The following is a 15,037-nucleotide window of genomic DNA, read 5'->3' on the forward strand; positions in this document are numbered from 1 at the left end:
AAGAATTGAAATTGAAAAGTTGTTTTACTTAGTCATCACCAAGTCTAAACCTGTAAATCACGTAAAGTACAAGATGGATGAGCAATAAAACTCTGGATTGGTGCACTTTTGGAGTAATGACAATCAGGGGTAGGGGTACATGGGGTATTAGCCGTGTACTTTTCTCGAGGTCGTCTGATATACGAGTCTCTTATTTCAAATATTTTTCAATACTAGGAGTTAGGTGAGATCTCATACTAACTATGGTCACGGAGTCGCGCCCGTGGTCGTTTGATGTTTATTGATGTTTCCGAAAGGAGGCATGGGGTTTTTCTTTTATTGATGTTCCAAATGGAGCATGGGTTGGACAACCTTGTCTATTGCGTAATCCAATGAATAAAAATAATGATTTACCTATTATTAATTAATGGAGTCTTAGTAATATAAATAGTTGAGTCGTGTGTTGAGTCTATAATTTAATGATGCATGATGATTGATTATTAGTAGCATGTTATGGATTTCTTAATTTATTTTGCAGCTTGTATGTACTCAGCTTTGCTGATTGCGTGCTTTGTGTGTCTTTCTTTGGTCATGGCCTTCGCCTTTCAATGACCCTGTGACGTTCCAATTTTTACACTTGTAATATTGGGGAGCAGAATTACCACAGATTCTTACACATGCAACATTCATCAGGGTTGTGTGATATTGAGTAGAGAGTTGGTTGTTTGCACTTTATTTCTTTTGCAAGTTTGAATTTATTTTAATTCGATTTTATTCGACACTATTTCTTTTGGGTTTGAATTTATTTGAACACTGAATTTAATCACTTACTACTTTTATTGGGTTTTGAATAAGGGCCTTAATGGTTCCAAGTTGTATGACTTAATTTGGTTTCATTCGTTGGTTTTGAAACTTATTTATAACTGATTTAGTTTTTCCGCTGCTATTTTCTGATAAAACCTTAACGTTTGAACACGTGGCGGTAGCACACCAGTAATTCTCTTGATTATTGTTCAGGGTCCTCACAAATTTAAAGAGAGAATTATTTGGGTGTTACAATAATTTTCTTACGCAGTATTACACTCCTCAATTATGATAAGTCGATGACATAACACTACTTACACAAGTGCATTATAAACCGGCTTTTGATTTTCCTATTATGTTCCACACAAGTGCGCTCTAATTGACAAACAACTTTTTTTTTTTTTTTTTTTTTTTTTTTTTTTTTTTTAAACCTCATGTTGTAATCATGTCCATTTGATTTTTTATTTTTTATTACATAATCACTCTCTTTCTCTTTAATCACTCGACGACGAAATTTCTCACAAAGTCTACTCAATTGCCCACCCAACAACTTTCTTCCTCCAGTCAATCTCTCTCCTACCCAGTTTCCATTTCATTGATTTCTCTTCAACTCACAAAAGATCTGCAATTTTAGTCAACGGGTTGTCAATTTTACTTCGATTTTTTCTGAATGAAAACACAAATTTATACTCAGCTTCTGTATTGAATTTGATCGTTCCGGGTTAATTCATAGTCATGCAGTCTGGTAAGCATTCTGCTATCTTCAATTTATTCACATTTCTCATAATAATTATGTAATTTGTGCGAATTGCATGTTTTTTCTATATGTTGTTGCTCTAATTATTGATTGTAATTGTGAATTTGTGTGAATATTATGTAATTAGAGATTTAAAATTTGAATTTTTCGTGTAAAGTTACAATCTCTGGGTGTAATTTTGTTTATTTATGGGTGAAAACATAAAAAATTCCCCAAATTATAGTGTTTTAACCCAAAAATACACTTGTACTTCGTATATTTTAGGAATACAGAATAACATGCTCAAAAAAGGATTGGGGTTTTGAATTATTTATTATTCCTATTGGAAGCCGTACTTCAATTTTGTGAAATTTGATCTTTAAAAGTAAAGTGTTGTAACTCTTTTGAAGCAAAGGAGATATATTAATGTAAATAGTTAATGGTGACATTTTGGAAAATATTTGATGTGGGTAGATTGATTGTGCACGATGATTGTAATAGTATTTTGATTTCCGAAGGTCAAACTGGCTGTTAGTTTACAATTCCTAGAGAGAGCAATTGCTTGGTTGACCGTAGGAATCTGAAATTCCCATGGGGATTTCTAGTTACTGCATGGGGGAGGGGGGTGGGGGGTGTGGGGTTTGATAGGGGGAGGGTAAGCAACTTTCTCCTTTTTTGGCAAGTAAAACTTTCTACTGGACTTTTTATGCTTATGTCTACTAAACAAATCTTGAGTAGTATTATTTCTACTTCCCATGTATTTGGATGTCGACCCAACAATTTTTGATAGTCTAAGTGAAATTGAAAACAATTTGGTCATAACTTGTTGAGATGTTCAAAGCAGTAAAGCACATCTTTGCCTTATTTTAAATTGAATAGTGAAGCCTTTTCTTAAATATTCATAACCTTATGTTCGTTGTTCAAAGAGTCCTGTAATTGTCAATATGGGTCTTATGGGTACATATTTTTCCAAATAATGTGAAAAGATAATGTAGGTCAAAGATGTGTCTCAAAGGCTTACATGTGTCAATTGGGAGTCATTTAGTTGACATACTGTGACATATAAACTTGTACATCTTTAGAAGTAGAAATTTGAAACTGTTTAGTTGACAGGACAAGGTTTAGCTATTTACCTAGCCCGTTCGAGTAAGTGGAGCTTCATGCTAGTTAACTTACCAGATTTAGGCACTACTTTGTGGGGCTTACAATGTCTAATATTTTTGGGAAGTGACCTGTATGTTTCCTCTTTACATGGGACATATAGGTGCAAAGTTCAATTTAAACAAATATTCTTATATTTTTGGGGCATTTGCTATAGTTTCAGCATAACAGCAAATCCATGGCGAATTTGTCAATGTATTTGCCCATCTTTTTCATCCTAGACAGCATTCACTTATTGCAAGTGGGAAAGAAGTGGATTTTTGAGCAGCGCTTCTCAAAGCCAAGTATCTTTTATAATTTGGGATGCTTAGTAAGGATTTTTCACTTTGTTTGAAAATAGTAATTTGAAGGAGACCTAGAGTAACAATTAGCTGTACTTTACCCTTGTCTAATGGTCCGGAGTACATCTTTGAAAGCTTTGGCATAGAGAAAATATGAGAGGCAACTGTACCAGATGTTTATTTGTTCAAAAATAAGTAGTGATTTTCTTCCCTTTTCCAAATTAGGCTAACGACTTTCGGATGAATCTCCTGAAACATTTGGCATTAGATATTATTGTTTGGACTATGGAATTTTGTTGGTCATTTAGATATCAAGCAATCAACGTAACCGCAGCTGTTCTGATTGGATGTTGAATGAGCTACTGGTGGACACTAATATGTCTTGTTTGTACTTTCAGGATTTGATATAAAAGAACTACTACAAGCAGCTCAGACACGTTGGCTAAAACCTGCGGAAGTGCTGTTCATTTTACAGAATCATGAAAACTACAAGATAACTGAGGAAGCTCCTCAAAAGCCATCTAGTAAGCTTTACTGTAACTGTATCAGTGCATTTTTTTAATTGTTTGACCTGACTGTACTGATGTTAATTTGGACAGGTGGTTCTTTATTTCTTTTCAACAAGAGGGTTCTTAGGTTTTTTCGGAAAGATGGCCATAATTGGCGAAAGAAGAAGGATGGCAGAACTGTTGGGGAAGCACATGAGCGTCTCAAGGTTTGCTTCGGTTGGTTGTGAATTTTTTTTTTTTTTTTTGTTGTTGTTGTTGTTGTTGATGAAACTAGTGGCTGTGACACTGTGTACCTTTTCTTCATCTGGAAATTATGCTCAAAGCCTCAAAGATTTTTGTTGAATCACTGAATTATATGGAGAATGAGCAACCTCCTCATGTAGGTTAAGCAAGAATCAACTGCTACATGCAGAGATCATATGATGGGTTTGAGTCTTTGAGAGGTAATCAGAGAGGCTATGTTTTTCTCCCGATGGCTTTTTTATCGAGCGAATAAAAAAAAGTTGCTTCAATAAAAAATCCTTACACTCTCTGTCCCCAAATTAAAGTCCCTTTTGCCTTTTTCACATATTTATAAGAAGGTGAATAGAATAGTAAGATAGTGGGCTTTGGTTGATTAAAGGTGAATGAAATTAACAAGATTGTGGGATTTGATTGATTAAATAGAGCGTATAAAATATGATAGTGGGGTTTGGTTGATTAAAAGGAGGGTAAACAAAACAAGGGCTAATGATGTTGAGCCTTGGGTTACCATCCCCCTAGACTTTAATTAAGCTGGTTATCATCCACTATTATTGTAGACTGTAGTATATGTTTTTGAGCATGTGCTTAGTTTCAAGATGCATGCTGTCTCTGTTCCGGCTATTAGAGGCTTAAATGTCATTTATTTGGCCAGGTTGGAAATTCTGAAGCTTTAAATTGCTACTATGCACATGGGGAGGATAATCCGAAATTTCAACGGCGAAGTTATTGGATGTTGGACCGGTGAGTTCACTTGATTCCTCTGCTGTCCTGATCTCTTTTCCATGCATGCACTGCAGTTTTCATTTCAAAAATAGAGCCAACCATCTCGCTTTGGCATCTGTTTGGTTCACCTAGAAATAAATTTACCAATTATTCCGGGGAAGCCCCTCAAGGAATTATGTCCAATTCGGCCATTCCTTGTATAATGGGCACATTAGGTTGAATCACCTAAGTGGACCAATAAATTCGGCAGATATGTTCTGATAATTTGCTGTATCAAATAAGTGACATATATTAACAAATGTTTTTTTCCCATTGTAAAATAGTTATCCACTGGTGACAGTGATACTGCTAGTTAAGGATAGGATGTACATGCTTAAGTACTCGCATAGTCTAATAGTATATGCTCTTTTTTGTAGGGAGTATGAGCACATTGTTCTTGTTCATTACAGAGAGATCACAGAGGTAAGTCAAGGAGCATGATGTACTCAATTCAATTTTATCCTAACTATTGCCAATGTCAGTTCTTGATTCTTTCTAGGCACCAGTCCAACGACCTGCTCATGATGTGTTTAGATTCTCCATAAATTTTAACATTTGAATGTTTTTAACCAATCATAGCCCATTTTCCTGACTGTTTATATTTTTTGTTGTTTGAACTTGAGAAGTTTTATTAAATCTTTGATGAGTCTGACATCTTGGCACAGTGGGATTTTGAAAACTTCCAAGGCCTCATATGCTAAATGGCTTTTCCTTATTTGCTTCTGATGGCTTTCCCAAATTTGTACTATGCTCTGGGTTTGACAGTTGTGTCCAGAATCAAGATGGAACTTTCTTGCATTGAGTTTTTTCATGGCTTTGGTGGATAAATAATATATATCATTAAATCTATTTTAATTAATCAATCAATCAATCAAAGCCTTAGTCCCGTAATTGGGGTCAGCTACATGAACCAAATTTGATTATTTCATGTAGTCATCGACAAAAATCTTCCTCCTCCATCCCTTACAATCCAATGCTTCATCCTCACGCAAATCCATATACTTCATATCCTTTCTAACTCTTTCCAACCAAGTCATTTTCGGTCTCCCTCTCCCTCGTTTAACCCCTCCATGGTTCCACTCTTCCACTCTTCGTACTGGTGCACCCTCGGGTCTCCGTTTTACATGCCCAAACCAGCTCAGGCAATTTTCCCTTAGTTTGTCTGCAATGCCTACTTTCTTGCGAATAACCTCATTTATTATTCTATCTCTTAGAGTGTTCCTGCACATCCGCCTTAACATGCGCATTTCCGTAACCTCCATCTTTTAATGTGCTCCTTAGATTCCCAACATTCTACTTTAATGCCTTTTTTTTTTTTTTTCAAAGTTATCATCAGAAAAGCCATTTTGACATATACAATGAACATAATTCATAAAAGAAAGTAAATTTAAACTACTAACATAAACATTACATCGACAACATGCTAATAAATGTTCATACTCTAGCACAGCTATATGCCCATGGGTTCTGTCTTCCCATAAAACACTTTGCATAGATACATCCTTTATAAGTAAAAGACCTCACAATACATGCAATGGTTGTTTAAAATGAGATATTTATATCATAGATTAATCATATATCATACCCTTTACAAATTAAATTTCTGGAAAATTTTCATTTCAAAACAATAAGAGGAGCAAAGAAAACTCTAATCACTAGTGAGACCTAACAACACTAAAGAGAAGAGATACCTCTCACAAATGGGGAGACCATCTATATTATTTATATGAACTAAACCTAAATATAGAAAATATTATTGAAACCAAATACAAAAATGGGCTTATCACCCAATAACATCTGAGGGATGCCTGAACATATAACTGTACGTGAGGTAAGACACAGTAAACGAAGGCTCTTTTTCTATCTTTCTTTTGGTACTTTAATATTCCCTCTGTTTCAATTTTGATATTCCTAGCTGGAATCAAGGTAGAAACGAATGCAATGCCATGTGCTACTCCATTTCTAAGAATCTTACAAGTATTCTCTTTGTTAGAATCTTATAAGAAGTAATTTAAGTTACCTCATGTGCTACTTTCTTTTCTAGAAAAGGATGTAGTGGCTTCATGAGTGGAACATATTGGGATACATTGTGGAATAAAATAAATCTATGAAGAAGAGTTTGAGAATATAAATTTATCATCAATATGAAACGGAGGAAAACTTATTTAAGAACTTGGTTTAATTCAATAAATTTGCATAGGTATTGTATGAAGACATTTGATATTGCATTGATGGTTGAAAAGTAGTATAATTCTACGTAGATATTAATATATTATAGTTTACCTTTTTTTTTTTTGAAACAAATCAATTCATTAATAAAAAGCTATCCGGCATATACAAATGAAATCTAAATTAACAAATACATAAAATTGAATCAAATTAGGTTTTCCTTCATCATAGCTACGATCGTTGAAAAGATTTTGCACTGTGGTACATCTCTCGCACACATCGCTGGAATATACAGCCTTTTCGGAGAGACGATCTAACGATTTGTTGTAGCCGTAAGGATGATATTCTTATCTGATTCGCCTGAATGCATTTAAAAATTTGACAACCGTTGCGATCCCGAACAAATCTTTACCAAAGAACTGACAATAGGGCAAAAGATGATTCCTTTTTTAATGAACCCTAATACACAAACAAACCCTAAACAAAAACAAACAACTAAACTAACGAAAACTAACGACTCCACCATAGGGAGACGGACGAATATCTACACTACTTGTGTAGATTTATTGAAATTCAAATTGCAAAACTAAATAAAATTAAAGGAAAAGGGTCGGAGATAGTCTAATTTCCAAAGAAATTAGACTATTTCCGGCCTAAACGGCCAAGATTTTGGAGAAACCCTAGAAGAGAGGAGGAGAGGAGAGGAGAGGAGAGGAGAGGAGAGGAGAGAAAAATAAAATATTTGCCTAAGTGACATTATATTATAGTTTACTTGTAACATACTAACATTTAACAATGATATATTATTGGATAATATGAAATTGGTGTACGTACACTTTGGATTAAAGGGAGGATTCAGATTTCTTTTTGCTTCTTAAGGATCTGATGCCCCCAAACCCTAGTATTGATAAATCCAGACCCCTCTAATTGTCTGCCGGCTGAAATATCAAACAATAGCTGTAGCCTTTAGGCCATGGCTTGGGCATGGATACATGCTCTCATTTAAAACTTCCTTTTTTTTTTGTTGTGAAAAAAGTTAAAGCTACTTTATACAAGTCCTTTCATTTATATGCTGCAGGGGAAGCTTAGTTCTGGATCTGTCGCAGACTTGTCACCGGGAACATCTTCGACATACCAGAGCCCCAGCGCATACACTATGCAAAACCCAGGATCGTCTTGTTTGAGTGACTTTCATGGATCATACCAGAGTCACGCGAGCCCTGGATCCATAGAAGTCAGTTCAGATGCAGCTGCGAGGAAAGGACTTGACTACTTAAACGGGTCAAACATAACTGAAGATATGAGTATGTTGCCTGAGATTGAGGTTAGCCAGGCTCTACGAAGACTAGAGGTGCAACTGAGCTTGGATGATGACATCCTCAAAGATTATACTCCAGCTGATGATCTAGGTGGGGATGCAGACATATATAAAACGCTGGATGATCAATATGACAGTAAGTATGCTGGATTGTCGTCTAATTCAAATGGCTTATCACAATACGACTCAGGTACAAACTTCTCTAATGTAAATTCATATTTGGTTTCCTTTCAGGCTGTTTTGTGTCATTTGATATGTTTAGACTACTGCAGCAAGGCTTTTTAGGCCTTCTCTTTGATTATAGACGATCCTACTACATGAGAGTGAGAGTGAGGGCTTTTGCACCAAAAATCAAATGACAAGAGCTTTGGTTGGGCTATTCCGGCCTAGGTTGCACTGATACGGATACGGGGACAAAAACGGGTACGGGATACGGCAAAAACAAAATTTCAAAAAACGGGTACGGCTCGGATACGGAAAAAAAAATCCATAAAAATGTGTTTTAAAAAATAAATTAATCCATACAGCACAACTTTAAAATTAGAATTTTCCTTTTTATTAGACTTTCAAATTTATGAGACTTTAATTGGAAAGCACTCCATAATAAGCTATCTAACCAAAAAAATAAATAAAAAGTTACACTGTACACTACCTTCAGCACATAACTAAAAACTAGGCACTAAATATAAAATAAAAATAAAAAGAAAAGATAAACAGCTGTACATAGAGTAAAAACTAGGAGTAATAATAAAAAGAAAAGATAAAAAGGGCGGGTCCACCATTTTGTTTTTAAAAATTAAGTTAGCCATCAATGACCTTCCTTCTACTCACTTCTTTCTTCATTTTCCTCCATTAATGGAATTTTAAGCTTTAATTAAATCTAAAAAACTTAAGAAAATAGAAAATTATTTCGCCTATAAAAACACGATCTAGATCGCGAACCATCATGAACCCAACGCGCCGTCGTCTCGCATTCCGTGTATCAATGCTCCGGCCGCCTTGAATCAGATCCGACTGTAGGAGAAACAAAATAAGAGTTCGAAAGTTTTAGGGCTTTTAAGATTTGGGGTAAATCGACAGTTAGGTAGGTAGATTATACTGATTTGGGTTTTTTTTTTTTTAAAAAATTGGGTGGGTTTCATAGGAAACGTCAGAAATTGGGCTTTTTCGTACCCGATACGTTTCCGATCAAGATGCTAAACGTCCCCAAATTGCCTTGGCGTACCACTTTTGTAAGGGACGGTTTGGGGACGTATTCTAGGCGTACCCGTACCGTTCCCGATACGTTTCGGGCACGAGAAACGGCACTCCATTGGCATACCCGTGCATCTTGATTCCGGCCCTCCCTTGGGATTGAGTTACTTTCTATAAATTTTAATTTTTGGAGTTCCATGACCCTTTTAATCTACCAACTCCAAGGTTGTTAACTAAAGAACTACTGATGTTATCTTCTTTTAAAATACTTCCTCCGTTAACCATTATCTGCAACTTTGGGGAGAGGAACGGACTCCAATGCAAAACTTCTTAATGGTGTTTAACAAAAAATAAGGGTATATCATTAATAGTTAATCAATCCAATTCTAAAAAAAAAAAAAAAAAAATAAATAAATTGAAAGAACAATCCAGCGCCCCAGCCACCGAAACCCACCGACAGAACCACCACCTCCACAAACCACCACCAAAACCCACCTACCAAAACCCACCCGCCAAAACCACCCACCGAGAACGACCTGCGAAAACCCATCTACGAAAACCACCTGCGAAAACCACCCACGAAGAACGACCACCCACCGAATTTTATTCACCGAAATCCACCAACCCACCAGAAACTAAACCCCCAACTCGAACCAGATTACGACCCACCCCAATTCGATGCCAAAACCACCAAAGAAACCGCCACACCCAACCGAATACCAGATCTTCTTCTTCGTCGTCTTCTTCTTCGTTGCCTCTTCTTCGTGATACCAGATCTTGATTGAGTTTGAAGGAGGAGGGAGAAAGGTAATGGGGAAGATGAAGAGGGTGAAAAATTAGGGTATGAATGTGGAGAAATTGGATGATTTTAAACTAGTTTGGTTGATTTTAATGAGTTATTGGGGGAGATGAATTAAATTTGATAGGAGTAGTAAGATTAATTAGGTTAGACTAGTAATTAATTAATTATGTTTTTAAGAATGTAATTGATGTTATAAAGTTTTAAGTAATGGCATTTTTGTAATTTTGTTAAGTTTTTATTTACTAAGTATGGAAAGGTTTGGAAATGTTGCACATAATCTTTAGCGTCCATTTTCGGTAAAAGTTGCAGATAATGGTTAACGGAGGTAGTAATACACTTTTTACTAGGATTGAGAATCCTGGTGTAGTTGTGAAGCTATTTATGGCACTTTAAAAGTATTCTACTAGAATTTAAATTATTATTTGATCTACCATCCTAAGGCTACAAGATAATCATTGTAATAGGTAATAGGTGTTGGGGGGGGGGTAGGGGGGTAGAGGTAGAAAGGGCTCTTTACGAGCATTCAACTTTATTGTTCTCACTGTTGCTCTCTGCCATCTTTCATTGACAAAATAGAAAACCAGACTTTTCTTTTGAGACTTTCGGACTTGACAAGATTACAACTAAAAAATTGTCTTAGGGCTTTTAAGCAAAGAAGCCTTGATTATTACTCATCCGAAAAAACGTAATAGGATTCAACTCATTTTCCATGTAAAAAAGCTCTTTTACCTTTTTCTAATATTCTTTTCATCCACTGTTATGCCCATTGCTTTATCATTCACAGTAGATATGATACATAACTTTTGAGAAGTGTATGATCGATCTTCTTTGGTTTAGGGGTGGAGGAATATAGATCAGTTTGCGATCTCAGAACTTGTCTCAATGCCAATTGAGGAGGTGGGCTTGGTGGTGCACTGGTGCATGACAATAAAACTAAAACCTTGAAGGCGTGATATCGCTGGATGACGCTAGTCTTTATTTGATTATTCCTTATGACCTTATCCAGAAAAAAGATCCTATTCCTCCCTCCACTTATGCCTAGTGTTATATATTCATGCCAATCTAGTTTCATTGTCATCATTTTTTTCCCTCCATCTAAGCCATCTTTGCCTCCTTAGGGCTCTTCTAAAACCCACATGGTCCCAACTCTCCACTTTCCTCACATCCACCAGTCATTGTCTCTTAGGCTCAAACCAACGAAGTCAGTTCTCTGTAATCTTATCCTCAACATTTACTCTAACATTGTTCAGTGTGTCCTCTTTTCGAATTCTATTCTTTAATATGGGCTTGATAGTTTTCCGTCAGCTTTGATGATTTTCCTAGTTACCTGATTCAGAATATTTGTGGCCTTGTCAACAATTGGTTGCTTTGGATGGTTGAATAAGTGCTAGGTTAGTCATAGTTATTTGTGTTAAGAGGCAATCCACATTTGGAATCCTTCTAGGAACCGGTTTTAATGAGGATTTCAAAGAAATTTGGGAAAGAGGTTATACTTTTTTTTATGGTTGCGAGGATAACGCTAATTCAACCATGTTTGTCTAGCTTCCCTCTAATACTTTTTTTTGGATATTCTCTTTTCAAACTCTGGTGGCAGTTGCAAGTAAGGTTGTGGTCTAGCCTAATGATATGAGGATCACTCATTTAGTGAGTTGAAGTTTGGTGTGTTGTTCGAAGGCTAGGGAGATTTAGGATTGGGGAAAATGGTGTAAAATATTATTGCTCCTGTGGTAAAATGGTTATGACGTTTTCCTTCTAAATCTTAGTCGCTTTGGCTAAGCTAATAGTTAAGGGATAGATTAAGCGGTTACAACCGCTCAAATGGCCTCTTTAGGTCGTTTGGAAATTTTTGCAAATTACCTTGGCCTCTATCATTTTGACACCCGACAGATTCAAATTTTTTCTGAAATTGAAGAATACTATATGAAATTTCAGATCATTTCGAGAAATTTCTTTTAAAAAATATAGTGGATGTAATAGATGTGTCTTGAGTCATAAAAGGTTGTCTCGCTCGGAATGTCAAGTCAACAAAAGGAGACATATCCATATTAGGATAAATTGATAGTTAAGAGGAAGAATTTATGGTTTAAACCACTCAAATAGTCTCTTGGGGTCACATAGCCTATGGGAAGCACCTCGACAACTATTATTTCCGATTCTAAAAAAATTAAAATTCTCTAAAATTGAAGTTTATATACGATTTTGGATCAATTATGTGGAAATTTTCCGTAACTAATAGTAGATGTAGTAGGTGTCTCTTGGTGTCATAAGAGGTTGTTTTGTGCAATGGACTAGCGTGCACAAATATGTATTAAGCGTAAGGTTGTGCGTTTGATTGATAGTAAAGCTCAAAGCTTGCAAAAGGGTTCCATGGCTTTAGGCCATGACTCTCAAAGTTTCACTTACAATTTTCTGGATGATCTCTCACTTGCTAGACTACTACTTCTTATACTACCAATGCATATAAATGGCAAACAAGCCTTAATTACTACCATTACTACTATTGGAATTTAACTACTTTAGTTCAATACAAACAAAAGACTAAAGCATCTTGTCCCCCTGCTGCACATCAACGGTCCTCTGCTTCCTTGTGCCTTGGCCAAATCAGGTTGTTGTTGTTGTTCAATTGCTGATTCTGTTTCTGCCTTCTTTTATATACCAACATCACGGGTGGTGTGTGCGAGTGCCTTGCAATACTCCCCCCCAAAGAAGCCACCTTGTCCTCAAGGTGGAAGTCCGGGAATCTCTCAATGAGCGTTGCGGAATCCTCCCATGTAGCCTCAAATTCTGGTATGTCTCTCCATTTAATCAGGACCTCCGTCCCCTCCTTACGGCCAGCCTTTGGTCTGACATCAAGAACATCTTCCGGCTCCACCACGAGCTAGCTCTAAATCCGGGGTAATCTGGCTGGTATGGTGGGAGAACTTGGCACCTCCCCGAGTGCCTTCTTCAGTTGAGAGACATGAAAAACCGGGTGAATACGACAATGATCGGGCAATGACAATTTATAAGCCACCTTGCCAATGCGTTGTAGCACTTCAAAGGGCCCATAAAACCTTGCTGCCAATTTCTCAAATGGTCTCTTGGCCAACGACTTTTGCCGATACGGTTGCAACTTAAGGAAAACAAAATCCCCTACTTGAAATTCAAGCTCTCTGCGCTTCCCATCAGCGTTTTGCTTCATGATTTGCTGGGCTCGAACTAAGTTAATTTTCAACTCATCCAGCATCAAATCTCGCTCTCTCAGCATCTCCTCCACGGTATCCATGGTAGTTTGACCCCTTCCCATGCGCACCAACTTAGGAGGATCCCTACCATATAGGGCCTTAAATGGAGTCATTATACGAAAATTCAGCCCAAGGCAACCACTTTGCCCATGCTCTTGGTTGTTCTCCGGCGAAACATCGTAGGTAAGTTTCCAATCTCTTATTCACCACCTCCGATTGGCCATCGGTTTGGGGGTGATAAGATGTACTCTTTTTCAACTCGGTCCCTTGCAAACAGAAGAGTTCCTTCCAAAAGATGCTAACAAATACTCGATCACGATCAGTCACTATGCTGCTCGGCATACCATGTAACCGTACAACCTCCCTCATGAAGATTTCAGCCACCGAGTATGCGGTAAAAGGGTGTTTAAGCCCGATGAAGTGCGCGTACTTGGTTAATCAGTCAACCACCACCAACACCGTGTCCACTCCCTTAGATCGAGGTAACCCCTCGATAAAGTCCATACTTATATTTTCCCAAGCTCGCTTCGGAATCGGCAAGGGTTGTAGCAATCCCGTCGGTGACTGTTGAGAATGCTTGTTTCTCTGGCAACTGAGCAATTTCGAACATATTCCGCAACATCCTTGCGCATTCCACCCCAAAACCATTCACTTCCCAACCTCAAGTAAGTTTTTGTATCGCCCGTATGGCCGCCCTCCGGAGCGTCGTGATATAGCTTCAACAAAATGGCTTTCCACTGAGAATTTCTTGGAATTACCAACCTCCCCTTATACACCAGGTATAGATTGTCATACCCCTGAGGTCCTTCCCCTTTTCCACCGCAGCTCTGATTCTCTGAATTTCCGCATCCCCCGCAATCTCTTGACTGAGAGGTTCCCAATCAATCCCCTGATTGACATACAAAGCCCCGCAACTAGTAGCGACCACCTCTTTCCCCCGCCGTGACAGGGTGTTGGCAACCTTGTTTGAAATACCCGACTTGTATTGCAATTCAAAATCGAAACCAATCAACTTTCTCACCCATTTCTGATATTCGGCACCGATTTCCCTTTGTTGTGTGATATACTTGAGGCTTTGTTGATCACTTTGCACGATGAATCGTCTACCCAACAAATAATGCTTCCATTTTTGCACTGATAGGCACACGACCATAAGCTCCTTTTCATAGACCGATTTGCCGTGGCTTCCCGGACTCAGAATTTTGCTACAAAATACAATTGGTCTCCCTTCCTGCATTAACAAGGCCCCCAGCCCGTACCCGGAAGCATCCGATTCCACTATGAATACTTTCGAAAAATCAGGCATAATTAATACCGGAGCCGTGCTCATGGCCTCCTTCAAACACTGGAAAGCCACCCCCGCCGCCTCGGTCTAGCCGAAATTGTCTTTCTTCAATTGGTCAGTGAGGGGGTAAGCTATCTGAGCATATTGCCCGATGAATTTTCGATAGTATCCTGTTAAACCCAAAAAGCCCCTTAACTCCTTTAAGTTCCTAGTAGTGGGCCAAGTCAACATGGCCTTCACTTTCTCTTGGTCCACCGACACACCATCTCTTGAGATCACGTGGCCCAAGTATGCCACAACCTCTTTACCAAACTCACATTTCTTTTTATTAGCATACAAAATATGTTCTTTTAAAGTAGCTAACACAATTTTTAAATGTTGGGCATGCTCTTCACGGTTAACACTATAAATGAGTATATCATCAAAAAATACAAGAACGAATTTGCGTAAATAAGGGCAAAATACCTCATTCATAAGTGATTGGAAGGTGGCCGGTGCGTTTGTTAAATCGAAAGGCATCACAAGGAATTCATAGTGCCCTTCATGAGTTCGGAAAGCTGTCTTATGTGC

General features: G+C 37.6%; 1 protein-coding gene across 2 annotated transcripts in view; it reads left to right on the plus strand.

Moving 5' to 3' along the window:
* The first annotated feature begins 1,230 nt into the window (after positions 1–1,230).
* LOC110690535 (calmodulin-binding transcription activator 4-like) overlaps positions 1,231–15,037 on the plus strand; it is a 28,063-nt gene continuing 14,256 nt past the window's right edge. The window contains exons 1-6 of one of the 2 annotated variants that reach the window (XM_021867394.1): positions 1,231–1,528; positions 3,360–3,485; positions 3,561–3,676; positions 4,366–4,454; positions 4,853–4,898; positions 7,723–8,098. In XM_021867394.1, the coding sequence (XP_021723086.1) occupies positions 1,519–1,528; positions 3,360–3,485; positions 3,561–3,676; positions 4,366–4,454; positions 4,853–4,898; positions 7,723–8,098 (763 nt within the window). In that variant the 5' untranslated portion in view covers positions 1,231–1,518. Of the gene's footprint in view, positions 1,529–3,359; positions 3,486–3,560; positions 3,677–4,365; positions 4,455–4,852; positions 4,899–7,722; positions 8,153–15,037 lie in introns of both variants that reach the window. The other variant, XM_021867393.1, reaches the window with a different exon arrangement.

This window comes from Chenopodium quinoa, unplaced genomic scaffold, assembly GCF_001683475.1.
Source record: "Chenopodium quinoa cultivar QQ74 unplaced genomic scaffold, ASM168347v1, whole genome shotgun sequence".
NCBI lineage: Eukaryota > Viridiplantae > Streptophyta > Magnoliopsida > Caryophyllales > Amaranthaceae > Chenopodium > Chenopodium quinoa.